At 49.3% G+C, this 18,235-nt stretch overlaps 1 protein-coding gene across 1 annotated transcript in view; it reads left to right on the forward strand.

The window, feature by feature from the left end:
• The window catches only part of LOC132395241 (protein FAM83H-like), a 66,094-nt gene that overhangs the window by 19,268 nt on the left and 28,591 nt on the right, over window positions 1-18,235 (forward strand). Inside the window, exons 2-3 of the mRNA XM_059971555.1 lie at window positions 6,869-7,340; window positions 13,311-13,475. Coding sequence (XP_059827538.1) covers window positions 6,894-7,340; window positions 13,311-13,475 — 612 coding nt within the window. The 5' untranslated portion in view covers window positions 6,869-6,893. The remainder of the gene's footprint in view (window positions 1-6,868; window positions 7,341-13,310; window positions 13,476-18,235) is intronic.

Consider the following 18,235-nt stretch of genomic DNA (forward strand, 5'->3'; position numbering starts at 1 on the left):
CACAGTTGTGCCTCATTCAAACTGATGAGGGAAAAAACTGTCTTCTTTTAAATCCCTCCTGCCTGTTTAAATTCTCAATTCAATTTAGTACAGGCCCAGAGTCATCAGACAATCTTCACATGACAAATTATTCAATCCTGAAGTCATTTTCGGGAACCTTCTTTGAACCCTCTTCAGTTTCAGCACATCCTTTCTGCTATAAAGGGTCCAAACCTGCTCACAATATTTCATGAAGTGTCACCAGTGTTTTATTGTCTCAACGTTATATCCTTGCTTTTACATTTTAGACAGACATGCAGACAGACATCCTTTATTGATCCCGAGGGAAATTGGGTTTTGTTACAGTCTCACCAACCAAGAATAGTGTAGAAATATAGCAATATAAAACCATAAATAATTAAATAATAATAGTTAAATTATTCCAAGTGGAAATAAGTCCAGGACCAGCCTATTGGCTCAGGGTGTCTGACACTCCGAGGGAGGAGTTGTAAAGTTTGATGGCCACAGGCAGGAATGACTTCCTATGTCACTCAGTGTTGCATCTCGATGGAATGAGTCTCTGGCTGAATGTACTCCTGTGCCTAACCAGTACATTATGGAGTGGATGGGAGTTATTGTCCAAGATGGCATGCAACTTGGACGGTATCCTCTTTTCAGACACCACCATCAGAGAGTCCAGTTCCACCCCCTCAACATCACTGGCCTTACGAATGAGTTTGTTGATTCTGTTGGTGTCTGCTACCCTCAGCCTGCTGCCCCAGCACACAACAGCAAACATGATAGCACTGGCCACCACAGACTCGTAGAACATCCTCAGCATCGTCCGGCAGATGTTAAAGGACCTCAGTCTCCTCAGGAAATAGAGACAGCTCTGACCCTTCTTGTAGACAGCCTCATTGTTCTTTGACCAGTCCAGTTTAGATAGATAGATAGATAGATACTTTATTCATCCCCAAGGGGAAATTCAACATTTTTCCAGTGTCCCATACACTTATTGTAGCAAAACTAATTACATACAGTATGAAACTCAGTATAAATGATATGCATCTAAAATCACCCTCCCAAAAAGCATTAATAAATAGCTTTTAAAAAGTTCTTAAATAGTTTACTAAAGTGCATTGAGTGGTAACTTAAACTCAGTCCTAACTCCGGCACTTTAACATGTCTTGCCCCTGGTGGTTGAATTGTAGAGCTGAATGGCGTTGGGGAGTAATGATCTCTTCATCCTGTCTGAGGAGCATTGCATTGACAGCAACCTGCCGCTGAAGCTGCTTCTCCGTCTCTGGATGGTACTGTGCAGAGGATGTTCAGGGTTTTCCATGATTGACCGTAGCCTACTCAGCGCCCTCCGCTCTGCCACCGATGTCATACTCTCCAGTTCTGTGCCCACGACAGAGCCCACCTTCCTTACCAGCTTATTAAGACGTGAGGCATCCCTCTTCTTAATGCTGCCTCCCCAGCACGCCACCACAAAGAAGAGGGTGCTCTCCACAACTGACCGATAGAACGTCTTCAGCATCTCACTACAAAATAGAACATCTTCAGCATCTCACTACAGTTTATTGTCAGATCATATCCCCAGGTATTTGTAATCCTCCTCCATGTCCACACTGACCCCTTGGATGGAAACAGGGGTCACCGGTGCCTTAGCCCTCCTCAGGTCCACCACCAGCTCCTTAGTTTTTTTCACATTAAAGACTGCGGAAATAAATGCTGAAATTGCATTTGCATTCCTCACCCCAGACTCAACCTGCAAATTAACCTTTTGGAAATCCTGCAAAATGACTCCCAAAACATCTTGCGTCTCAGTTTTTTGTATTTTTTTCTCTATTTAGAAAGCAGTCAACCCCTTCATTTCTTCTACCAAAGTGCATGACCATACACTTACTGACATTGTATTTTGCCTGCATTTTCCCTTCCTATTCTTCTAATCTAAGTCCTTCTTGATTTCCTCAAAATTTCCTGCCTCTCCATCTATTGTCATAATGTTTGCCAACTTTGCAAAAAACCATCGATTCCATCATATTGACATATAATGTAAAGAAAATCGGTCCCAACACGGACCCCTGTGGAACAGCACTAATCACCGGCAGCCAGCCAGAAAAGGCTCCCTTTATTTCCACTCCTTACCTTCTGTTGATCAACCACTGCTTTATCTGCGCTAGAATCTTTCCTATAACATCATGGGCTTGTAGCTTGTTAAGCAGCCTCATGAGTAGTGGCATGTCAAAGACCTTCTGACAATCCAAGTGCACAACATCAACTGATTGTCCTCTGTCAAGCAGGATCTATGAACAGTTGACTGGAAATGAAGGGGGAAGAACACCAGAATAAGAAGGTGGGGGAGGGGAAGAAGGGCAAACTAGAAGGTGATAGGTGAAGGGAAGGGGGAATGAAGCATAAAGCTGGGAGGTGATGCTGGAAAACGTAAAGGGCTGGAGAAGAAGGAATCTGATAGCAGAGTGGACCATGAGAGAATGGGAAGAAGGAGGTGTAGGTGATAGACAGGTGAGAAGAGGGGAGCCAAAGTAGGGAATGGAAGAGGAGGGGTCAGAGAAAGTCATTACCAGAGGTTAGAGAAATTAACGTTCATGCCACAGCCAGATGAAACATGGGGAGTTGCTTCTCCCACAAAAGAGTGGCCTCATCGTGGCAGAAGAGGAGGCCGAGTACCAACATGTCAGAATGTGAATGGGGACAGGAATTAGAATGTTTGGCCACCAGAAAAGTTGCTTTTCGTGCGTAGAGCGAAAGTGCTTGCCAAAGTGGTCACAATCTATGTTGTGTCTCAGCAAATTAGAGGAGGCCGCTTCGGGAGCACTGGATGTAGGAGATGACCCCGGATGATTTGCAGGTGATGTGTTGCTCACCTGAGGGACTGTTTGTGGCCATGACTGGAGGTGTGGGTACAGCTGCCGTTTGAATTATTTTGCTGAACATTGTGGACGTGCTCTTTTGGTGCCGTAATGTGTGGCAACAGTTGTGGGTTGCCCCCAGCACAACATTCGGCTGTGTTGGATATTAACGCAAACATCCCTTTTCACTTTATGCTTCATTGCACATGAGATATACAAATGGTCCTGAATATTATTGGGTAGACAACAGCAAATTCTTCCCAAAACACAAGAGAGTATCGGTTATGGTGAGATCAGAATCAGTGACATGGCATGAAGTTTGTTGTTTTGAAGCACCAATACATAATTGTACAATAAGAATTATATCAATGTAAAATTAACAAAGTAGTGGTGCAAAAAAAGAGTAAAACTAGTGTGGTAGTATCCATGTTCATTGTCCAGAAGAAATCTGAAGCAGAGGGGAAGATGCTGTTCCTGAAATGTTGAGTGGCAAGGCGGAGAAGCACCTCTGCCAAAGGAGGTGTGAGGCACTCTTTCCCTCCGCTAGCCTGCAGGTCACCCCACCCCGAGCCTGGCACCGCTGTCCAGTCCCGCTGTCGTTCTCCCACTGTACACAAGGCTGTGACGCCCCCCTCCCCTTTCCCCGAGCCCCACACCCGGCACCACTGTCCAGTCCCCACTGTCGTTCTCTCCCTGTACACAGGGCTGTGATGCCCCCTCTCCCCTCTCCCCGAGCCCGGCACCACTGTCCAGTCCCCACTGTTGTTCTCCCCCTGTAAACAGGGCTGTGATGTCCCCTCTCCCCTCTCCCCACACCCAGCACCACTGTCTAATACTCACTGTCGTTCTCTCCCTGTACACAGGGCTGTGATGCCCCCTCTCCCCTCTCCCCACACCCAGCACCACTGTCTAATACTCACTGTCGTTCTCTCCCTGTACACAGGGCTGTGATGCCCCCTCTCCCCTCTCCCCACACCCAGCACCACTGTCTAATACTCACTGTCGTTCTCTCCCTGTACACAGGGCTGTGATGCCCCCTCTCCCCTCTCCCCACACCCAGCACCACTGTCTAATACCCACTGTCATTCTCCCCCTGTACACAGGGCTGTGATGCCCCCTCTCCCCTCTCCCCACACCCAGCACCACTGTCTAATACTCACTGTCGTTCTCTCCCTGTACACAGGGCTGTGATGCCCCCTCTCCCCTCTCCCCACACCCAGCACCACTGTCTAATACTCACTGTCGTTCTCTCCCTGTACACAGGGCTGTGATGCCCCCTCTCCCCTCTCCCCACACCCAGCACCACTGTCTAATACCCACTGTCGTTCTCTCCCTGTACACAGGGCTGTGATGCCCCCTCTCCCCTCTCCCCACACCCAGCACCACTGTCTAATACCCACTGTCGTTCTCTCCCTGTACACAGGGCTGTGATGCCCCCTCTCCCCTCTCCCCTCTCCCCACACCCAGCACCATTGTCTAATACCCACTGTCGTTCTCCCCCTGTACACAGGGCTGTGATGCCCCCTCTCCCCTCTCCCCACACCCAGCACCACTGTCTAATACCCACTGTCGTTCTCTCCCTGTACACAGGGCTGTGATGCCCCATCTCCCCTCTCCCCTCTCCCCACACCCAGCACCATTGTCTAATACCCACTGTCGTTCTCCCCCTGTACACAGGGCTGTGATGCCCCCTCTCCCCTCTCCCCACACCCAGCACCACTGTCTAATACCCACTGTCGTTCTCCCCCGTACACAGGGCTGTGATGCCCCCTCTCCCCTCTCCCCACACCCAGCACCACTGTCTAATACCCACTGTCGTTCTCCCCCGTACACAGGGTTGTGATGCCTCCTCTCCCCACACCCAGCACCACTGTCTAATACCCACTGTCGTTCTCCCCCGTACACAGGGTTGTGATGCCTCCTCTCCCCACACCCAGCACCATTGTCTAATACCCACTGTCGTTCTCCCCCGTACACAGGGCTGTGATGCCCCCTCTCCCCTCTCCCCACACCCAGCACCATTGTCTAATACCCACTGTCGTTCTCCCCCTGTTCACAGGGCTGTGATGCCCCCTCTCCCCTCTCCCCACACCCAGCACCACTGTCTAATACTCACTGTCGTTCTCCCCCTGTTCACAGGGTTGTGATGCCTCCTCTCCCCACACCCAGCACCATTGTCTAATACCCACTGTCGTTCTCCCCCTGTTCACAGGGCTGTGATGCCTCCTCTCCCCACACCCAGCACCACTGTCTAATACCCACTGTCGTTCTCCCCCGTACACAGGGCTGTGATGCCCCCTCTCCCCTCTCCCCACACCCAGCACCACTGTCTAATACCCACTGTCGTTCTCCCCCGTACACAGGGCTGTGATGCCCCCTCTCCCCTCTCCCCACACCCAGCACCACTGTCTAATACCCACTGTCGTTCTCTCCCTGTACACAGGGCTGTGATGCCCCCTCTCCCCTCTCCCCACACCCAGCACCATTGTCTAATACCCACTGTCGTTCTCCCCCGTTCACAGGGCTGTGATGCCCCCTCTCCCCTCTCCCCACACCCAGCACCACTGTCTAATACCCACTGTCGTTCTCCCCCGTTCACAGGGCTGTGATGCCCCCTCTCCCCTCTCCCCACACCCAGCACCACTGTCTAATACCCACTGTCGTTCTCCCCCTGTTCACAGGGCTGTGATGCCCCCTCTCCCCTCTCCCCACACCCAGCACCATTGTCTAATACCCACTGTCGTTCTCCCCCGTTCACAGGGCTGTGATGCCCCCTCTCCCCTCTCCCCACACCCAGCACCACTGTCTAATACCCACTGTCGTTCTCCCCCGTACACAGGGCTGTGATGCCCCCTCTCCCCTCTCCCCACACCCAGCACCACTGTCTAATACCCACTGTCGTTCTCTCCCTGTACACAGGGCTGTGATGCCCCCTCTCCCCTCTCCCCACACCCAGCACCATTGTCTAATACCCACTGTCGTTCTCCCCCGTTCACAGGGCTGTGATGCCCCCTCTCCCCTCTCCCCACACCCAGCACCACTGTCTAATACCCACTGTCGTTCTCCCCCGTTCACAGGGCTGTGATGCCCCCTCTCCCCTCTCCCCACACCCAGCACCACTGTCTAATACCCACTGTCGTTCTCCCCCTGTTCACAGGGCTGTGATGCCCCCTCTCCCCTCTCCCCACACCCAGCACCACTGTCTAATACCCACTGTCGTTCTCCCCCGTACACAGGGTTGTGATGCCTCCTCTCCCCACACCCAGCACCACTGTCTAATACCCACTGTCGTTCTCCCCCGTACACAGGGCTGTGATGCCCCCTCTCCCCACACCCAGCACCACTGTCTAATACCCACTGTCGTTCTCTCCCTGTACACAGGGCTGTGATGCCCCCTCTCCCCTCTCCCCTCTCCCCACACCCAGCACCACTGTCTAATACCCTCTGTCGTTCTCCCCCGTACACAGGGTTGTGATGCCCCCTCTCTCCTCTCCCCACACCCAGCACCACTGTCTAATACCCACTGTCGTTCTCCCCCTGTTCACAGGGCTGTGATGCCCCCTCTCCCCTCTCCCCACACCCAGCACCACTGTCTAATACCCACTGTCGTTCTCTCCCTGTACACAGGGCTGTGATGCCCCCTCTCCCCTCTCCCCACACCCAGCACCACTGTCTAATACCCACTGTCGTTCTCCCCCTGTTCACAGGGCTGTGATGCCCCCTCTCCCCTCTCCCCTCTCCCCACACCCAGCACCACTGTCTAATACTCACTGTCGTTCTCCCCCGTTCACAGGGCTGTGATGCCCCCTCTCCCCACACCCAGCACCACTGTCTAATACCCACTGTCGTTCACAGGGCTGTGATGCCCCCTCTCCCCTCTCCCCAGACCCAGCACCACTGTCTAATACCCACTGTCGTTCTCCCCCGTACACAGGGTTGTGATGCCCCCTCTCCCCTCTCCCCACACCCAGCACCACTGTCTAATACCCACTGTCGTTCTCCCCCGTTCACAGGGCTGCCTCTGCTGCCAACTGAGTAATGGCTCACCGCTCACAGTGCTCGTCGTTTGGAGATGTGGACCAGGACCCCGGACATGTTCCACCCCACTATAAGGAGTATTACCGAATCGCCATTGATATCCTGGCTGAGGAGGGCATTGACGCCTACTATCGCTTCCTGGCAGCTGAGCAGGAGGTGGACTTTCTCAACAGCACTGAAATTGAACACATTAACAAGCACCTCAAGAAGCCTGTGGTCCCCCTCGACTGCTTGGAGTACAACCCCAGCACCTATGAGGACTCGGACTCATCGGGCACCTATTGGCCCATGCACACGGACATTGCCGCCCCTGTCCTGGATCTGGGCTGGCCCAGCGTCCACAGCTTCCGGGGGCCGTCTGACGTCACCATCTTTGTGCACCCTCCCGCCCCCGACGCCCTCAGCATCAAGGATGAGGTGCGACGGTTGATCCGCTCTGCCACGCAGGTGAGGTGGAGCCCCTTGTGCTGAGGGAGTCCTACACTCTGACCCGATGGTAATTCAGCCTTTGCAGCTGGACTCTGACTCCTCCCCTTTGTGTCAGGGTCAATGTCGGGGCAGCCTCTGTGCCTTGCACTCTACTCATACCCTCACCATCTCACTCAGATGGTTCCTTCCCCAGCTTCCTGACATCCGTGTCATCCGGTTAAATCAGTGTTGGGTGTACTACAGCATAGAAACTGGCCCTTCAGCCCATCTGTTACTCTTAGTCGCATCAACTAGACCAGAGCCCTCCATGATCTTCCCATTCCTGTACTCAACCAAACTTCTCTCAAAATGTTGAAGTTGAACCTACATGTACCACTTCCACTGGTAGCTCCTTCCACACTCTCTCCAGCCTCTGAGTGAAGAAGTTTCCCTTATGTTCTCCCCAAACGTTTCATCTTTCACCCTTAACCCATGACCTCTAACTCTAGTCTCACCCAACCTCAGTGGAAAAATCTTGCTTGATTTACCCTCATAATTTTGTATTACCTCTGTCAAATATCCTCTCATTCTCCTACACTTTAGGGTGTAAACATAGCCTTTTCAACTTTTCCCTCTAAATCAGGTCCTACCAGAAACATCCTTTAAAATTTTCTCTATACTCTTTCAATCTTATTGATATCTTTCCTGTATGTCGGTGAGCAAAACTGCACACAGTACTCCAAATCTGGCTTCACCAACAACTTACATAGAAACATAGAAAACCGACAGCACAATACAGGCACTTCGGCCCACATATCTGTGCCCAACATGTCCTTTACCTTCCAACTACCTAGACTTTACCCATAGGCCTCTATTTTTCTAAGCTCTATGTAGCCGGCAGCCCATTCCACGCACTCACCAGTCTGTGTAAACAAACTTACCCGGACATCTCTTCTGTACCTACTTCAAAGCACCTTAAAACTGTGACCTCTCGTGCTAGCCATTTCAGCCCTGGGAAAAAGCCTCTGACTATCAAATCAAGTCAAGTCACTTTTATTGTCATTTCGCCCATAACTGCTGGTACAGTACATAGTAAAAATGAGACTACGTTTTTCAGGACCATGGTGTTACATGACACAGTACAAAAACTAGACTGAACTACATAAAAAAAAACAACACAGAGAAAGCTACACTATTCTACAGACCTACACAGGACTGCGTAAAGTGCACAAAAACAGTGCAGGCATTACAATAAATAATAAACAGGACAATAGGGCAAGGTGTCAGTCCAGGCTTCGGGTATTGAGGAGTCTGATGGCTTGGGGGAAGAAACTGTTACATAGTCCGGTCGTGAGAGCCCAAATGCTTCGGTGCCTTTTCCCAGTCGGCAGGAGGGAGAAGAGATTGTATGAGGGGTGACTATCCCCAATCAGTCCCTGCCTATCCAAATACTTGTATATCCAGGCTCAGAGTATCTTCCAATAAGTTACCCACTATTGATGTCAGTGTAACTAGTCTATATTTTCCCAATGTATTATTAAAGCCTATCTTGAACAACTGGACAACATGAGCTATCCTTCACTCCTCCAGCACGTCACCCGTTGCTAAGAATGTTGTAAATATTTGGCCAGGGCCCCTGTCCTTTCTGCACTGGCCTTCCATGAGGTCTGAGGGAACATATTGTCATTATATGCACCCCAGTTTACCACAAGATCACAAACACCTTTTACTCTAATCTGCATGTAATTCATGACCACACTGTCACTTTCCCTCATTTCTCTACCCTCTGTGTCCATCTTCTGATGTCAATAAACATGAAGGAAAATTTACTTGAGGACTTGTGTTAAAGAAAGGTTGAATAAGTTAGGACATTGTTCCATTGAGTGTAGCAGAATGAAGAAAGATCTTATCCTAGCAGGATAAGATCCCAGAGTAATCTCAGGCTAATAACAAAGGGACATAATTTTAAGGTAATTGGAAGAAAGTCCAGGTGGGGGGCGATGTCAGAGGTAACTGTGTGGTGAGTAGGTACAAAGCCCAGCGAGGGGTGGTGATAGAGACAGATAATTTGAAGAAACTCTTAGGTAGGCACATGGATGACAGAAAAATCAAGGCTAGCTAGGAGAGAACGTTAAGGTTGATCTTGGAGTAGGTTAAATGATCAGTACAGCATCATGGGCCGAACAGACTGAACATTGCTGTTGTGCTCTCTGTTCTCATAGAGATATTGGAGTATGTTTAGATCAGGCGAATGCATGCGGGCTTTTACTCCAGTTAACACTACATGTAGAGGCCATGGGTTAAGGAGGAAAGGTGAAATGTTTGGGGGGATCTTCAGTCAGAGGGTAGTGAGAGTGTGGAATGGGCTGTTAGTGAAGGTGATGAAGGTAGCATTTGGGAGAAGTTTGGATGAGAGGGATATGCAGAGAGACAATCTGGGTGCAGCTACATGGGTCTAGCAGAAAATCTGGCTGAAACAATGTGAATGGAGAATAGGACCAATCAAGTGTGGCAGTGGAAAAGTGTGTATGGAACCGGAGGATACAGCAGAGGTACTTAATGATTATTTTGCTTCAGTATTCACTACAGAAAAAGATCTTGTTGATTGTAGTGCAGACTTGCAGCGGACTGTAAAACTTGAGCTTGTAGATATTAAGAAAGAGGATGTGCTGGAGCTTTTGGAAAGCATCAAGTTGGATAAGTTGCCAGGACTGGACTAGATGTACCCCAGGCTACTGTGGGAGGTGATAGAGGAGATTGTTGAGCATCTGGCGATGATCTTTGCATCATCAATGGGGAAAGGAGAGGTTCTGGAGGATTGGAGGGTTGCAGATGTTGTTCCCTTATTCAAGAAAGGGAGTAGAGATAGCCCAGGAAACTATAGACCAGTGAACCTTACTTCAGTGGTTGGTAAGTTGATGGAGAATATCCTGAGAGGAAGTTTTTTTGAACATTTGGAGAGACATAATATGATTAGGAATAGTCAGCATGGGTTTGTCAAAAGCAGATAATTCCTTATGAGCCTGATTGAATTTTTTGAGGATGTAACTAAACACATTGATGAAGGTAGAACAGTAGATGTAGTGTCTATGGATTTCAGCAAGGCATTTGATAAGGTACCCCATGCAAGGCTTATTGAGCAAATAAGGAGGCATGGGATCCAAGGGGACATTGCTTTGTGGATCCAGAACTGGCTTGCCCACAGAAGGCAAAGTGTGGTTGTAGACGGGTCATATTCTGCATGGAGGTCGGTGACCAGTGGTGTGCCTCAGGGATCTGTTCTGGGACCCTAACTCTTCGTGATTTTTATAAATGACCTGGATGAAGAAGTGGAGGGACGGGTTAGTAAATTTGCTGATGACACAAAGGTCAGAGGTTACATTGATAGGATATTGATAGGATGCAAAACTGGGCTGAGAAGTGGCAGATAAAGTTCAATCCAGATAAGAGTGAGGTGGTTCATTTTGGTAGGACAAATATGATGGCAGAGTGTAGTATTAACGGTAAGACTCTTGGCAGTGTAGAGGATCAGAGGGATCTTGGGGTCTGAGTCCATAGGACACTCAAAGCTGCTGTGCAGGTTGACTCTGTGGTTAAAAAAGCAAATGGTGCATTGGCCTTCATCAATCATGGAATTGAATTTGGGAGCAGAGAGGTAATGTTGCAGCTATATAGGACTCTGGTCAGACCCCACTTGGAGTACTGTGCTCAGTTCTGGTTGCCTCACTACAGGAAGGATGTGGAAACCATAGAAAGGGTGCAGAGGAAATTTACAAGGATGTTGCCTGGATTGAGGAGCTTGCCTTATGAGAATAGGTTGAGTGAACTCGGCCTTTTCTCCTTGGAACGACGGAGGATGAGAGGTGACCTGATAGAGATGTACAAGCTGATGTGAGGCATTGATCGTGTGGATAGACAGAGGCTTTTTCCCGGGGTTGAAATGAGAGAACACAGGTTTAAGGTGCTTGGAAGTAGGTACAGAGGAGACGTCAGGGGTAAGTTTTTTACGCAGAGAGTTGTGAGTGCATGGAATAGGTGCTGGCGATGGTGGTGGAAATAGATACAATTGGGTCTTTTAAGAGATTCCTGGATAGGTATTTGGAGCTTAGAAATTAGGTATCCCTAAGTAATTTCTAAGGAAAGGACATGTTCAGCACAGCATTGTGGGCAAAGGGCTTGTATTTTGCTATAGGATTTTCTTTGTCTCTATGTTTCTAACTATTAGATGGGCTAACTAGCCCATTTCTTTGCTGCCGTACACTGTGACTTTATGTATGGGATGTTTGTATAGACAGAAAGGTGAGGGCCTGGAATGATCTGCAAGGGTGGTGGTGGCAGCAGGTACAAAGCAGGTACATGTGCAAGGGGCTCGTAGCCGGGCCAATGAAGGAGTAAGGGATGATGGATGTGGAATTGTCCATCTGGCCCAGGTGACCTATCCACCTTAAGACCTTTGAGTTTGCATAGAACATCCTCTCCATATCCTCTTCATCTGGGCCTTTCTATATAACCATATAACAATTACAGCATGGAAAGAGGCCATCTCGGCCCTTCTAGTCCGTGCTGAACGCTTACTCTCACCTAGTCCCACCAACCTGCACTCAGCCCATAACCCTCCATTCCTTTCCTGTCCATATACCTATCCAACTTTTTTTTAAATGACAATACCAAACCTGCTTCTACCACTTCTACTGGAAGCTCGTTCCACACAGCTACCACTCTCTGAGTAAAGAAATTCCCCTTCATGTTCCCCTTAAACTTTTGTCCTCTTGTCTGAATCTCCCCTACTCTGAATGGAAAAAGCCTATCCATGTGAACTCTATCTATCCCCCTCATAATTTTAAGTACATTTATCAAGCCCCCCCTCAACCTTCTACGCTCTGAAGAATAAAGACCTGACTTATTCAACCTTTCCTGTAACTTAGGTGCTGAAACCCAGGTAACATTCTAGTAAATCTTCTCTGTACTCTCTGTATTTTGTTGACATCTTTCCAATAATTTAGTGACCAGAACTGTACACAATACTCCAAATTCGGCCTTACCAATGCCTTGTACAATTTTAACATGACATCCCAACTCCTATACTCAATGCTCTGATTTATGAAAGCCAACATGAAAGCCTAAAACTTTCTTCAGCATGATATTGACATGAGATTCCACCTTGAGAGAACCATGCACCATTATTCCTAGATCACTCTGTTCTACTGCATTCTTCAATGCCCTACCATTTACCATGTATGTCCTATTTGGATTATTCACACCAAAATGTAGCACCTCACACTTATCAGCATTAAACTCCATCTGCCATCGTTCATCCCACTCTTCTAACTGGACTAAATCTCTCTCCAATCTTTGAAAACCTAGTTCATTATCCACAACGCCACCTACCTTAGTATCATTTGCATACTTACTAATCCAATTTACCTCCCCATCATTCAGATCATTAATGTATATGACAAACAACATTGGACCCAGTACAGATCCCTGAGGCACACCACTAGTCACCGGCCTCCAACCTGACAAACAGTTATCCACCACTACTCTCTGGCATCTCCCATCCAGCCATTGTTGAATCCATTTCACTACTTCAATATTAATACCTAACGATTGAACCTTCCTAACTAACCTCCGTGTGGAACCTTGTCAAAGGCTATATTTGACAGGTTTCAATGAGATTCTTCTAAACTCCAGTGATTATTTGCCTGAAACCATTAAAAGCTCATCATACACTAACCTTTTCATTCCTGGAATTATCCTTCTGAACTTCCTCTGGGCCCCCTCCCATGCCAACAGATCTTTTCTTAGATAAGGGGACCAAAACTGCTCACAATACTCCAGGTTGGTCTGACGTGATAAAGCCTCAGCATCACATCCTTGCTTTTATATTCTGGTCCTCGTGAAATGAATTCTAATATTGCATTTGTCTTCCTTACCTGCTCATCCTGCAAGTTCACCCCTTCATTGCTGCTGCTGCCATTGATACATTCCTCTGCACATCTGCCCCTGCAGGTTATTGCCATAGTGATGGATGTTTTCACCGACATTGATCTGTTTGAGGAGGTGTTAGAGGCTGCGAGCCGTGGGATCGCTGTCTACCTTCTCCTGGACGAGATGCTCTCTCACCACTTCCTGGACATGGTCAAGAAGTGTCAAGTGAACTTGAGCCACGTACACGTAAGATACACTGCCGATCCGTTCTGTTTCCCGCTTGGCTAAAGAGGTGATCCTGAGCTCTGCCCCCTTACCTGGGCATCCTCCAGGGGGCAGGGCTGGTGAGCAAACTATGCACTGCTCTGATAATCCAGCTGTGGCTCTGTGTGTCCATCAGTCATCCAGTTATCCAGTGCAGAAAGAGGCCCTTCTGGCTTGTTGCTCATGCTAGCCTCTGTGCCTGTCTGCAGTAGTCCAATCTGCTTGGGTTTGGCCCATATCCCTCTCAACCAACCATGGACTCCTCGGTTAATGGTATGGGTTTATGGCATGAGAAAGGTTGGGAATCTGGTCAAAACCATTCCTATCCATGTCCAAATGTTTCTCAAACATTGAATCAGAATCAAAATCAGGTTTATTATCATTGACAACATGAGTGAATCTGCAGATGCTGGAAATAAATAAACACACAAAATGCTGGCAGAACTCAGCAGGCCAGACAACATGTATGGAAGGAGGTAGTGACGACTATTATCATTGACATGTGTTGTTTTATGGCAGCCATACAGTGCAAACTGTAAAAATTACTGTAAAATACAATAATTAGTAATTAGTGCAAAAAGAGAGTAAAATAATGAGTTAGTTTTCAGGGGTTCTTTGTCTGTTCAGAAATCTGATGGTGCAGGAGAGAAAGCCATTGAGTGAGTGTCTTCAGGCTCCTGTACCTCCTTCCTGGTGGTAGCAATGAGAAGAGGGCATTCCTGAGTGGTGAGCACCCTGAATCATGGGAGCTGCCTTCCTGCGGCATCACCTTCTAAAAATGTCCTCAATGGTCACTGGCCCTGTAAAGCTTTGCTCTGATTGCTATGCCACTGTGTCACTAGTGTGGATTTCCAGAATTCCCTGCCTTGTCCTCTCCACCCCTCACCTTCCTCCTCAGTCCCCACCCCCCTGGCCATCTGCTGATGTTGTAGGGAGTTTGCTGCTGTTTATGGGCAATCCCAGTGTATGAGTCACCCCTAATGACATTCCACAGGAGTCTGCAAAGCTTCACCACCCTGCCGATATTCTTGGCACTCCCCAGGGATTCCCCTGCATGGCCTCGCCCACAGGCAGTTTCCACATAGTCACAGAACCAGCTCTTTCAGCCTACCCTGACCCTGCTATCCATACTTGTCAAGGCAGTGGGAGGACTCTGTGCTGGGAGTGTGTGGAGACTTTGCCCCGAGTGCCAGCAGCCTCCTATAGTGAGATAAGAAACAATTGTGTCCCCACCCAACCCCATGTGTAGCGGCTAACCAAACCCATCCCTATGGGATCACAGGCTGTGAATGTGAACGGCCCTCATCGCTGCAGGCACCCAACATTGCACTGCACCACCTCACTGACGTTACTCACATTAATGGTGCAGTCCTCAGATTCCCAATGGCCGTGGGCAGTGTAGGACTGGATTCCCAGTGCCTGTGGGCAGTGTAGGTCCGGATTCCCAATGGCCCTGGGCTGTGTAGGTCTGGATTCCCAGTGCCTGTGGGCAGTGTAGGTCCAGATTCCCAGTGGCCCTGGGCAGTGTAGGTCTGGATTCCCAGTGCCTTTGGGCAGTGTAGGTCCAGATTCCCAGTGCCTGTGGGCAGTGTAGGTCCAGATTCCCAGTGGCCCTGGGCAGTGTAGGTCCGGATTCCCAGTGCCCGTGGGCAGTGTAGGTCCGGATTCCCAGTGGCCCTGGGCAGTGTAGGTCTGGATTCCCAGTGGCCCTGGGCAGTGTAGGTCCAGATTCCCAATGGCCCTGGGCTGTGTAGGACTGGATTCCCAGTGGCATTGGGCAGTGTAGGTCCGGATTCCCAATGGCCCTGGGCTGTGTAGGACTGGATTCCCAGTGGCCTGGGCAGTGTAGGTCCGGATTCCCAATGGCCGTGGGCTGTGTAGGACTGGATTCCCAGTGGCCTGGGCAGTGTAGGTCCGGATTCCCAATGGCCGTGGGCTGTGTAGGACTGGATTCCCAGTGGCATTGGGCAGTGTAGGTCCGGATTCCCAATGGCCCTGGGCTGTGTAGGACCGGATTCCCAGTGGACCTGCATAGTGTAGGTCCGGATTCCCAGTGGCCTGGGCAGTGTAGGTCCGGATTCCCAGTGGCCCTGGGCTGTGTAGGACTGGATTCCCAGTGGACCTGCATAGTGTAGGTCTGGATTCCCAGTGGCCTGGGCAGTGTAGGTCCGGATTCCCAGTGGCCTGGGCAGTGTAGGTCCGGATTCCCAGTGCCCGTGGGCTGTGTAGGACTGGATTCCCAGTGGCATTGGGCAGTGTAGGTCCAGAATCCCAGTGGCCGTGGGCAGGGTAGGTCCGGATTCCCAGGGTTCAATTCCCACCACTGCCTGTAAGGAGTTTGTACGTTCTCCATTGGAATTGGATGTCAAGCCATTGCGTAGATTTAAGGAAGAGGATGATAGATTCTTGATTATTCAGGACATGTTGGTTTATAGGGAGAATGCAGGAGAATGGGGCTGAGGGAATTGGATCAGCCAAGATGGAATGTCAGAACACACTTGATGGGCCAAATGGCCGAATTCTCCTCCTATGGTCTTGTGGAGCTCTCGATGACCCCGGTCAAAGCCGATCGGAATTTAGAAGCAGTTTATGTATCACTGTCTCTTTTGACATGAAGTTAGTTGTTTTGTTGGCTGTAGTGCAGTGTGGTGACGTAGAATTCTGGTAAATTAAAGAAAATGTATATCTGATACCAGATAATGAGGTGGTGTTACACCCACAAAGTGCTGGAGGAACAGCAGGTCAGATGGCATCTATGGAGGGAAATAATTTGTGGACATCATGGGCTGAGACTATTCATCAGGACAGAAAACGAAGATGACAGAAGCCAGAAAAAGGTGGTGTGTAGCGGAGCGAATGGGAAGGAGTATAAACTGGGAGCTTGGTTGCTGATACCAATGAGGTGGAGCTGGATAAAGTGAGAAGCTGGGAGGTGATGGGTGGGAAAATTAGGAGAAGAAGGAACTTAGTCGGATAAGAGAGTGGACCATGGTAGAAATCATGGATCATCGTGTCAGAAGGGGAATGATCAGTAGTGTACTTGGGTTCTCTGGTCCAGGGAAGAACAGGGAATCATATTTGGTGTATTATGTACATTTCTGGTAACCTCATTGTAGGAAAGATGTTATGAATCGAGACAAAGTGCAGACTTAGCAGGATGGAGCCTGGACCTGGAGGTCTGAGTTACATGGAGAGATGTGGAGACTGGGACTTGTTTCCCCTGAGTGTAGAGATTGAAGGGTGACCTGATGGAAGTATATAAGATCATGAGGGTGAAAGCTCATCATCTTTTACCAGGCAGGATGTGGGTAAAACAAGAAGGCAGAGGTTTACGATCAGAGGCTTACAAGGGACAGTGGGGCTGTTTTTCTCACACAGGGTAGCACGGTTAGTGCAACACTTTACAGGAACCAGCTGTAAGACAGAGTTTTGATTCCTGCCGATTTCCGTAAGGAGTTTGTATGTTCTCTCCTTGACCACGTGGATTTCCTCTTACAATTCAAAGAGGAACAGCTTAGGGTTAATGAGTTGTGGGCCAAGTGCGTGCTGACATTTGCCAGCAGCCCCCAGCATAATGCTGACACAGTGCTCTGTATATTTTCATGTCCACGTGTTCCAGCTGTCTACCTGTTGGTGAGGGGGCTGCGATAACACCAATACTCAAAAGCCACCTGGATGGGACAGGATGAGAGGGCATTTGGCACATGGGATGGGCTCGCTGGACAACACAGATGCCATTGATTGCTGGGTTGAATGGCCAGTTTCTGTACTGCGCATGTCTGTGTTTTTCAGGAATTGGAAATGGAACAGTTTCCAGTGGCCATTGCCCCTTCAAACCTCACCCTACTAAATGCAGCCAACAACACCCAGATACCTGCTTCCAGTATCCTCACATCCCAGATGCTGATCATGGGGGCAGAGAGAGGGGAGAGAAAGGGAGAGAGGGCAAAATGAGTTGGGGAGGGAGAGGGGGAATGTGAGGTGATGAGGGAGAGTGAGTCGATGAAGGTGGAGGAGAGAGGAAGGACAAAAGGGGAAAGAGATAGGGAGGGAGGTAAGAGTGGAGAAGGAGAGAAGGAAGGAACTCTGATGAGGCAGGGGCTGGGGAAATAGGGAAGAGAGGAAGAAAAGGTGAGGGGGGAAGAGGAGGATGGAGAAGAAAATCAGCCACACTGCCTATCAGGTACAGTGTATCACAGGGGAGTGTCTGTATATCATAAAAACACAAATTGCTGGCAGAACTCAGCAGGCCAGACAGCATCTATGGGAGGAGGTAGTGACGACGTTTCGGGCCGAAACCCTTCATCAGGAGTGAAGTAACGTGGGATGGTCGAGGGGGTAGGGATAAAGTAGAGAGCTGGGAAGTGATAGGCTGGAGGGAAATGGGCTAGGGGGAAAGTGGAGAATTATGGGAAATAAAAGAGAAAGAAAGGTAGGGCTGGGGGGAGATTATAGTGAGGGGGGAAAAAAAGAGAGAGAAAGAGAACCAGAATGAAATAATAGATAGGGATGGGGGTAAGGGGGGGCAGGGGTATCAACGAAGGTCTGTCAGTTGGATGTTCATGCCGGCAGGAAGGAGGCTACCTAGGCGGGAGATAAGGTATTGCTCCATCAACCTGCGCGTGGCCTCATCTTGACGGTAGAGGAGACCATGGACAGACATGTTGGAGTGGGAGTGGTCTGTGGAATTGAAGTGTGTGGCCACAGGGAGATCCTGCGCACAGGTCGATGGAGCAATACCT

The sequence above is a fragment of the Hypanus sabinus genome, chromosome 6 (assembly GCF_030144855.1).
Source record: "Hypanus sabinus isolate sHypSab1 chromosome 6, sHypSab1.hap1, whole genome shotgun sequence".
NCBI lineage: Eukaryota > Metazoa > Chordata > Chondrichthyes > Myliobatiformes > Dasyatidae > Hypanus > Hypanus sabinus.